This window comes from Myxocyprinus asiaticus, chromosome 13 (assembly GCF_019703515.2).
Source record: "Myxocyprinus asiaticus isolate MX2 ecotype Aquarium Trade chromosome 13, UBuf_Myxa_2, whole genome shotgun sequence".
In the NCBI taxonomy this organism is placed as follows: Eukaryota; Metazoa; Chordata; class Actinopteri; order Cypriniformes; family Catostomidae; genus Myxocyprinus; species Myxocyprinus asiaticus.
In genome coordinates, this window is record NC_059356.1 from 49620725 (window position 1) to 49631683 (window position 10959).

The following is a 10959-nucleotide window of genomic DNA, read 5'->3' on the forward strand; positions in this document are numbered from 1 at the left end:
GACAAATTAACACGTCATAAAATTGCATTTAGTAAAAAAAAATATATATATAAGATTTACCGATTTTTACATTATTAGTTTCATTCTGCTTTCTGTAATCAAGAGATTAACGGTGATTATTCTATTGACAGCCCTCATTTTAAACAAATCTGCGTATATTTGTGAAATTATATATACACACACACAGTATGTATTTAAATATATTTCTTATTTATTTCTAAGTGTTCATATCTATTCGTCCTTGCAGCTTTCTTATTTTCAACTGGTTATATTATATTTATAATATTCTCTGTAAAGCTGCTCTAAAACAACATTAGTGAAAAGCGGTCTATAAATGAATATATATATTTTTTTAGATTTATACATTAATGTAATACAATCTTAAACAGTAATCTATCATTAATAATGGGCAAAAATACATGTGTTCAACTTAATACGAAGTAAATATTTTCAAGATAATATTTGTATAATTTCTTATGGATTTGGTACATTGACGGTATAAAAGCCAATTATTTAATTTAGCATTTTGCAAATGAATTTTAGCAACATGTTGTCTTTATAAAATCATGCTTACTGTTTTTCGCACATATTATAATTGAGTATTTTATCCATGAAAATTGATGCCTTTATTTCATATTTGCGGTTCCTTGGCAAAAGAAGTTTGAAAACCCCCGACGTATTGTTTGAATTTGAATGTGCGTGCGAATATCTAGCTACATTCATAACCATAAAAGGCATTATTACTTAACTTTTAGATTCATACATTTAAAACAGAAAAAATAATAAAACTGCAGAGGTTATTAGAAAAACTCCTCGTTCATTGCACAAGTGGTTTTGGACAATAATCGGCAAAAATGCACGCTTCGAAAAATCCATATGAAATACTATTTCAACGTAGGCTACTATGATACGGAATGCACTACATTTGCGCAACCAAATTGCTTATCGTGAAATGCTTGTCTCGTTCGTAGCTGGTTAGGACTAAAACTCATTTTTAACATGGAAGAGTTTTATTGCTAGTCGATTTATCGCGTAATGTCTAGCTACGAACACTTTCTAAATCATATTCTCTCGTCTCTTTCAGCCATGGAAAGATCTGTAGACATTAATGATTTTTTACTATACAAACAATCAACAGACAGTTGTTTAGGGCGTAATGAGTTTGTCAGTCATATTTACATACAGTCCCTCATCAGTAGTAGTTTGGCTTTGACAGTTCTCAGGTCTGTCGTTAGTGCAGTGGACTGCAGTTCCCTCCGTGGCCAGCAGAGGTCGCAGCTGAGCTGCAGACGAGCGGCGCTACTGTGTACGCACGGGTGGAAGCGGGCGTCGTCATGCCTCATTGGGCGGAGCATTGAAGAACATTTCTCTGCAGAGTCGCGCCGTGTCTTCAGGAGAACAAACAGTGAAGCCGATCGTTCGCGGGTCTTCAAATATCTCATAATCATTTCCACCCTGATCGCAGACGAACAGGAAACAATTGTTAAAATGAATTCAAACACAAACACATTAATACAAACACACTCTCATTGATTTTCTCACCAGTGAGGTTTCGTTGCCAAAAAAGTAGATGGCGTCTAAACCTTCCTGCTCCAGGACGTCCAGGCAGAGACGTTTATCCCAACCCTCCGGAAACACGTCAAAACTGATCAAACCTCCTGAAGACAGAGAAAGAGAGACAATTACACGACTGAGAATATGTTGTGTGTTTTATGAAAACACATACATTTTGCTTCGTTTACGTATCTCGTGTTTTCTTGCACTGAAAATGCATTTCGAAGACGCTTTTTATCACCGCATACTTTGACTACATCCACAATAATCCGGATAAATTTGAAAGCACATTCATTTCGCTACATTTTGGCCTTCTGTCCAAACGGAGACTGCGTTTTTATCCAACGAAAAATGAGATTTAAAAAAAAAAAACACTCTCCTAAGTGGATACATTTGAAAATGGCATATTCGTGTTGTAGTGTGGACAGGGAAAATGGAGATGACGTATCTGTTGTCATGTGACGCAGTCATGTGATCCATTCAACCCAAAACGCCAAGATGACGGCTCGTGTTGTGGCGGCGTTGTTGTGCCTGCCATCCACTTTGATGGCGTTGTTAAAGATAAATGTTACTTTGCACCACATTTGCATTCCTTCAAAAACGTTGAGAAGTTTACTTAATTGCTCACTAGGGGCCTAAAGACATATAATATATATACAGTATATACACACACACACACACACAGTATATTTGCATATAAGTATTTTTCATAGGGCATAATGTGCAATCACGTTTTTTATTAAACCGCACAATGAAATTTAAAGACATTACAGCATCATTTTCTGCTTTGAAACTATGTGTGTCGTGAGAAGCGCTATAGAAATAAAAATGACTTGACTCGGAATCGCTGTCCGGCGGCGGAAAAACGAAGACAGTTGCGCTTTTCTCCTTGCATACGCAGTAAAGGGGACTGAAGCGTTTTCAGACGTTTCAGCGTGGATGAGCAACTTTGGGAAAATGTTTGAAAACGGCAGTGTGGACGGAGAGCGTTTCGAATCAAAAACGGCATTTTCAAATGTATCCAGATTAATGTGGACCAAGTCTGAAACTTAAATCAAGTCATTTTTATTTGTATAGCACCTTTCACAAGACACATCGTTTCAAAGCAGCTTTACAGAAGATCAGGCATTAACAGAAAATAAAACTGTAATATCTATAATGTCTAAGAGGCCGTTTACACGACAACGTTGTCAACTAAAAACAAAACTTTTTGTGTGTTCTGGCTGTTCGTTTACACAACAACGGCATTTTGGGGCCTGAAAACGGGTTTCAAAGTGCACGTTTTTGAAAACGACGCCATTATCGTCTCCGTGCAAACATACAAAAATGCGCGCACGCGTATTACGAGTTTAGTCTGGCGAATATGCGATGAAGAAACTCCCACCCCCCAGCTAATTATTCCATTATTGTAGGGACACTTTGTTTTTTAATAAAAACTACGAATAATACGTTTTCATTGCTGGTAAGAAATAGTTTTAAATAATATTTCGCCAGTCACTTTCTCAATTCATCCACCATTGGAAAGTGCAGTTATTTTAGTAATTAATTTTGGATGCTGGAGAATGTTAAAGTCGATGTGAAGAGCCTAACAATGAAAGAGCATCACACTGAGTTTAACAACTTCTCAAGCCCTGCAGCTTTTCGCACAGTAATAAACGCTGTGCATGAGTGTGTGTGTGTGTGTGTGTGTGTGTGTGTGTGTGTGTGTGTGTCATTAGTGTTCTGTGCGGCAGTCACATTCCACCACTCAACCAACAGTTGACAGAGCAACAGCCAATCAGAATGCTTGATTACCTCACACACCCCCTTGCACCTCCCCCTCACACTCTGACTGTCCATCGAACAGAAAACAAGTTTGTTTAACTGAGTTTTACTAAGTGTAAAAATTGTGAGCCAAATCTGACAAAACCTCATTTGCAGGAAGCCTAAAAAGAAAAAATGTGTACAACACGCAAGTCTATTACATGTCCTCATTTACACAGCTAAGTAAATGTGTGTGGGTTTACATTACATGTGAATGCAAACAGGTTATGTACATACACGCACACACACACTTGTTTTCTGTCAGGTCAGTGATGCATTATCACACACACACATTCATCCTGTAGCGCTCCATTATCACCTTAAACACAGATACGGTGTGTGTGTGTGTGTGTGTTTGAGTGTTTATCTCCTGCACAGATAAACAGTGTTGTTCACATTGTTTTGATGAGTGATCAAACATGGACTCGTCTCTAAGAATGAGAGCTAGATTTCCTGTCAGCAAGTGCAGTGTGATGGTGTCACTTCCTGCTCACCTCTGGTAAAGCGCAGTCCTTTTCCTGCAAACTCCTTCTGTAGAGCTGCAACAAACTTCTCGCGTATCTTCTCTCTCTGTGCGGGAGCAAAGGGCTCGGGTCATGTTTCATATAGTTAAAAAGCGTTCAAGGTGTATTTTCACTGAGAGTGAATATTCACAGGTAACAAGACTTATTCACACCTGATGTGCATGAAACTGGTATTCCAATATTGCAATAGAGCGACCAGTCTGGTTCCGGAAATAAAGATCCCATTGATTTTCTCCGATAATTGATTTATAACGATAACTTATAAGCCTTTAAAGACAGATCTACCGTGAGCTCTGAGGTTCTTAATTGAGGGTATATGCTTCAGTTGAAGCCATCAGTCTGCGTTATTCAACTTCATGTTGAATAGTGAAATTCCTGTTGAAGAACTACACTACCCATAATCCTAAAGAAAGATCCACCAATCAGAGAATCACAGCAAACAATACGCACCAAAAGAGCTCTGCAGCAGCCGAGTCGCTCTCCCTACACTCTCAAACTACTCATATATTTGCATATATCTGAATATTTCACAATAAAATGTAAATATATTGTTTCTATACTTATAATCAATTTTAATGTATTTATTTTTTATTAATTTGATCCCCTTTTCTCCCCAATATGGAATGCCCAATTCCCACTACTTACAAGGTCCTCGTGGTGGCGCGGTTACCTCAATCCGGGTGGTGGAGGACAAGTCTCAGTTGCCTCCGCTTCTGAGACCGTCAATCTGCGCATCTTATCACGTGACTCGTTGTGCATGACACCACGGAGACTCACAGCATGTGGAGGCTCATGCTACTCTCCATGATCCACACACAACTCACCACACGCCCCATTGAGAGCGAGAACCACTAATCGCGACCACAAGGAGGTTACCCCATGTGACTCTACCCTCCCTAGCAACTGGGACAATTTGGTTGCTTAGGAGACCTGGCTGGAGTCACTCAGCACGCCCTGGATTCGAACTCGTGCCTCCAGGGGTGATAGTCAGCGTCAATACTCGCCGAGATACCCATGACCCTCTCAGTCTTGTATCTTTGCCTTTATGTCCGATTTTCAAATACTTATTTGTTACAAATCAAAGTTTGTAATGTTGTGATTCACCTCAGAGCTGGTTCGCTGCAAAAATTCATTTTAAGTATTTTTGTCTTATTTTCTGGTAAAAACTGGTAATCCCTAAAATAAGAAACAATTATTTAGATGCAGAATGGCATAAGATATTAAGTCTTGTTTTCAGAGAAATGGAACAAAATTTGGTGGGTTTTATGCTTAAAACTAGAAAAAACTATTTGCCAATGGAGGAAGAAAAATAAACTTGTTTTCCCTTTGAATCAAGTTTTTTCCTTACCAAATTGGCGAATCGTTTTTTCTTGTTTTAAGCATAAACGTTACTAAATTTGGTCAGATTTCTCTGAAAACAAGACAAAATATCTTGTCATTCTGCTTCTCAAGTAAATGTATGCTGTTTTAAGAATGTTTAGACATTTGTACAGGAATACAAGACAAAAATGTATTGATTTTCTGCATGGTTGGTTTGGTTCATGAGTTGCAACTCTTATGGAAGATTTTATGAAATCCCTATGGAATAATGTATGAAGAAAAATGCTTCCGGAACCGAGACGGCTGAAAATTGAGCTTCACTTCACTCTTGGTTTGAATGGACTTTTAATATGTGATTTGTCTCACAATATCTTTTGGGTATGAACCGCTGATACTGGGGAAATAATAGTTCTTCTTAGAAATTCAGAATACCTTATCAATTTCAGAGAACTCGATTCGTTCTTCTAGAGTGCAGCTTCGTCCGATGGGTGAGATGTTGAGCATTCCGTTACGAAACTCAATGAACGTCCCTCTGAAAGACAGAGAGAAGTTTTACTTAATTGAAATGACATAAAGAGGACGTCATCTCTGGAGAAAGAATGTGTGCGTTACCGTTTCTTGGGTAGTTTGAGAAGCCCCATGTATCGGAGACAGAAGTTTATGAGGTCCTGCAATAATTCCTCCCCCAACTGATTCTGAATGGCCTGAAAAACAGATTAAACTACATCAGACAACACCAATTTAGATTAGTCCAAACCCTAACCCTACCACTATTGATAGAGTCAATACAGTATTTTACAAACAAGTTTGAGGACGTCACAATTGGGACGTTGTCAGGATTTGCTCCCTTGGGATACAGTTTTGTCTGTAAATTACAGCTGAAGAAACACACACACACACTCACCTGTTTGGAGAGCAGTTTGCCATCTTTATATTGCACTGTTCCATTTTCAGCAAAGATGTAGTCAAACTTGTGTATGACTGCAATGATAATTAACAACAACAACAGAATGAGTCACAAACACACTAAGAGTCAAAATCTCAACATCTTATTATCGTCCTAGTGACCTTTACCTGAATGACACAACACACACACACACATAAACAAGAACCTCATTCACATACAAACAGCTTCAACGTTCTGATTAAACATTAAGATCACAATCTTTTATCTTTGACTGAATGATTTTATGCTTCAGGGTGACAACTCATCTAACACAATTGTACGATACTATCATACTTCCTTTTCACTACTCGCCAATACAATTCCCATTTTTTTGTTTTATGCTTTCTGGATTCCATATCAACAGCCTATTTCAATTTTATCATCAAAATAGTGTCTAAATAAATTAATTCATTAAAACATCACATATTGTAATATTTTTATCAAATGAACTGCTTTTATACAAAACCTCACAGTACAATCCAAAATACAGCATTGGAGTTATTTTTGTCCAATAAAGTGCTGCGTAACAGATGTGAGATATTGCTTAAATATAATACAATTACTAATTAATATTTATGATTGCTATTATTATTATTATTAGTAGTAGTAGTAGTAGTATTATGGAGAATATTACATAACTATATAGTAGAGAGATATTTCAGTTGTACTTGTTTCCATTTAAATTGAGCTTTTATTTTGAAGTTTTTCTGTGTTTTTGATGGTAGCTTCTCAATCCGGAAAAGCCAGTCGCTACGTGACTCAAAGTGATTATTAAACCGCAAAAGGCTGTCTGAATGTCCCTCGTGCTACAAAGCGAATTAGTGCTCTGCTCTCGGTCATCTACTACAAACAAAGCGCGCAATGCTCATGATGGTGTTTTCCGTGTATGAGTCAAAGATCTCTAAAATGTATGAGCACTTTGTGTCTTTATGTCTGCACAACACTGATTGAACACGTTCACAAGTGCTCAAATCTGAAGCACGCAGCACATGCAAACTGTATATTTATCTCATTAAATCGCAGCGTTTTGTGGTTTAATAATCACACAAGGACATAACGCGATTTTAATTCTAGCGCTGAATGTTTTCGCAAAGTCATACGTCAGATGGTATTGGTTTTGGTATCGGAGTATATTTACAAGCACAAGTACATGAGCATGGTATCAACACATCCCTACACAGTAAAGGTCTTCAAATGAAACCCGACCTGTACCCGAGACCGTGTGGCCCGACTCTACCCGGCCCGAAGGATATCGTCAGATTTTAAGCCCGACCCCAACCCGAAATTGCTTCCTATCTAATTTCTTCTCCTAGCATGTACTGTTGCAATAGGCTGTATTTTATGTTAGCATATTGGCAACATTCGTAACAGTACTGAAACTGTAAACATACACAGTTTTAACAAGGCACGGCAGCCCCTCATTACACAAGAGCAGAACGTAAAAAAGCACTGCCTTACCGTTTATGCGCTGAAACTTCACTTGGTGCAGAACAATCTGGAATAATATGAAACAATGCAACAGTCTCCTCTGTGCAGCCTGAACTTGTTCAGAAAGGTTGAATCTTTGAACACTGCACTAAAAATAATCTAGAATGAAACGGAGCGCAGGTGTCTTGACAAGCGTTTTTGACAATTTTAAGTTCTTTAACTTGACATGGTGTTTAAAATGTGCCGGTCCTGCGCGAGACGCTGAAGAAACAGCAAGACATCATCCAGCATGTGTTTACATTGGAAAACAGAACAGATGCGCGCAAAAACACGTTCGGTGTGAACAGCCCCTAAGTCGTCCTTTCACGCGTGTCTGTGAGTGTGAGCGCGAAACAAGTTCGGTAAGCCTGGTTATTTTTTTCATTCATTACAAACCCAAAGTACTTGAAAAATGTACTCGAATCTGGCCCGAAACCCATCGCGTCACAGACCTCTACTATACAGTTGTAATCTGGATTCTGCTCCTGTTGTATGTGAACACGGCTGGAAATGGATCAGGCTCTGATTACATCATAACCTCACTATGTTTATCTAATCAGACCTGCACAGTTATAATGACAAACACACTGATAAAGTACTGTCACTTTCAACTAATCTAGAAAAAACAGTGAGGAACTGCTGTTGAGGTGAAGCTGACTGCTGTTCAGTAACATTATCATCTCACAATTATATTTATCTGGAGAACCCATCTGATATCTGTTGTTGTATTGATGAATGTTTGGACACACAATGAGCTGATCTAATCAAACCAGTTCCTCCACATTCAAACCTGAAACTTCCTTCCAACAGCTGAGCAGTGTTATGTGCTACTTTAACATTAGTAGCACATAATAACTCAACAGTGTGAGCTAGGAATTAAAAGTGTGTGATTTTAACCTTCATCTCCGTCTCCGAGCTGTTCTGCGATTTTGGAATAATCTGACCCGCCCACCACTCCAATCTTCACCTTCTGTCGTAACACCTGGAAAAATTCATCCAACTGAGGGCTGATTTTCTGCAAACACAAACACACACACACACACACGCAAAAGGAATTTGGTTTGGTAACAGCTGCTTTCATTACTTACAGACATACAAATATAAAATATATTTCTGACATTTTCTTGACATGTTTTTGTGAGATTCACCCAGATGCACAATCTGCAGTTCTCGAATTCTGTCTAAATATTTGACGACAGAACACATATGAGTCTTACGAAATATCACTTCTGCAGTTCTGCATATTATATTTTACATTTATGTTTTCATCAGACGTTTAATGTGCACGTTAATTGAGTTTAACCCTTTAACAAACATCAACAGTTTGGTAGAGATGTTCCATAAATGTATTTGGGATGGGCCCATAATGGCCATGACTCCGTTTGTGTGTGACAGATATTACAGCAGTTCAGTCAGCAGTCTTCTTTAGTGATTGATTATGCAATAACACTAACACAATCTCTCTTTCATATTACAGTAGTGCCATTTCACAAGAAATACAGATTTGGAAAGAGTCACTAGACTGAATCAGTGTCGTAATAAATCAGTAGAAGGCCAAGTAGTTCTCCAAGATTGTTCCGTTAAATTAGTTGAACCAGTTTACTCCAAATAACAATTTTTGGTTCCCAGGACGTTCCCAGATCAGAGCTTTAAGCTACAGTTTTAGTTTTCCAATAAAGTTTTCTTTACGGAAATAGAAGGTTTGTTTTGGGTTGTGTACGATGGTTCCCCTAACACTGCCTTAACCTCTTAATTTCCACAAGCTTTCTGCAACCTCAATAAACAGACAAGCCATTGATTAATTATGTATCAAAATCAATTATAATTATTATATAATAATAATAAAAAAAAATCAGCCATGACACATATTGGAAGACTAACATTTCTTTTCTGCAACCCTTCCCCTTACAAAAAATCTAGAGTTCTGGCAAACCATCCACTCGTTGTTTTCACATGCAAATGAGCTTGTGACTCGCTGCACGTTTGCCAGAAGTTTGCAGCTCTTCGCCGGTAGTGGAGAACCTCCGGCAAACAACAGACAATTTGCCACAGACTGACCCAGCAAACACAAAACGTTTCCATTTGGTTTTTACTTTTGTTCTGGGAATGTTGTTTTTATAACCATAAAGTAACATTCCCAGAACGTTGCAGGCAATGTTGCCTGTGTGTATACAGTTGAAGTCAGAAGTTTACATACACCTTCATCACAATTCCTGACATTTAATTGTAGAAAACATTCCCTGTCTTAGGTCAGTTAGGATCACTACTTTATTTTAAGAATGTGAAATGTCTGAATAATAGTAGAGAGAATGATTTATTTCAGCTTTTATTTCTTTCATCACATTCCCAGTGGGTCAGAAGTTTACACACACTTTGTTAGTATTTGGTAGCATTGCCTTTAAATTGTTTAACTTGGGTCAAATGTTTTGGGTAGCCTTCCACAAGCTTCTCACAATAAGTTGCTGGAATTTTGTCCCATTCCTCCAGACAGAACTGGTGTAACTGAGTCAGGTTTGTAGGCCTCCTTGCTCACACACGCTTTTTCAGCTCTGCCCACAAATTTTCTATCGGATTGAGGTCAGGGCTTTGTGATGGCCACTCCAATACCTTGACTTTGTTGTCCTTAAGCCATTTTGCCACAACTTTGGAGGTATGCTTGGGGTCATTGTCCATTTGGAAGACCCATTTGTGACCGAGCTTTAACTTCCTGTCTGATGTCTTGAGATGTTGCTTCAATATATCCACATAATTTTCCTTCCTCATGATGCCATCTATTTTGTGAAGTGCACCAGTCCCTCCTGCAGCAAAGCACCCCCACAACATGATGCTGCCACCCCCATGCTTCACGGTTGGGATGGTGTTCTTCGGCTTGCAAGCCTCACCCTTTTATCTCCAAACATAATGATGGTCTTTATAGCCAAACAGTTCAATTTTTGTTTCATCGGACCAGAGGACATTTCTCCAAAAAGTAAGATCTTTGTCCCCATGTGCACTTGCAAACTGTAGTCTGGCTTTTTTATGGCAGTTTTGGAGCAGTGGCTTCTTCCTTGCTGAGCAGCCTTTCAGGTTATGTCGATATAGGACTCGTTTTACTGTAGATATAGATACTTGTCTACCTGTTTCCTCCAGCATCTTCACAAGGTCCTTTGCTGTTGTTCTGGGATTGATTTGCACTTTTCGCACCAAACTATGTTCATCTCTAGGAGACAGAATGTGTCTCCTTCCTGAGCGGTATGATGGCTGTGTGGTCCCATGGTGTTTATACTTGCATAATATCTGTCTGTAAACAATTGATGGAAAAATTGCTTGTGTCATGCACAAACTACAGTTTGCTAATATTAAATC

At 38.5% G+C, this 10959-nt stretch overlaps 1 protein-coding gene across 1 annotated transcript in view; it reads right to left on the minus strand.

Moving 5' to 3' along the window:
- Nucleotides 1-320: 320 nt before the first annotated feature.
- LOC127449893 (phosphomannomutase 1-like) overlaps nucleotides 321-10959 on the minus strand; it is a 12497-nt gene continuing 1858 nt past the window's right edge. The window contains exons 2-8 of the mRNA XM_051713518.1: nucleotides 8512-8629; nucleotides 6106-6182; nucleotides 5814-5905; nucleotides 5634-5733; nucleotides 3852-3927; nucleotides 1543-1658; nucleotides 321-1455 (exon numbers count right to left, since the gene is read on the minus strand). Of these exons, the coding sequence (XP_051569478.1) occupies nucleotides 1333-1455; nucleotides 1543-1658; nucleotides 3852-3927; nucleotides 5634-5733; nucleotides 5814-5905; nucleotides 6106-6182; nucleotides 8512-8629 (702 nt within the window). The 3' untranslated portion in view covers nucleotides 321-1332. The remainder of the gene's footprint in view (nucleotides 1456-1542; nucleotides 1659-3851; nucleotides 3928-5633; nucleotides 5734-5813; nucleotides 5906-6105; nucleotides 6183-8511; nucleotides 8630-10959) is intronic.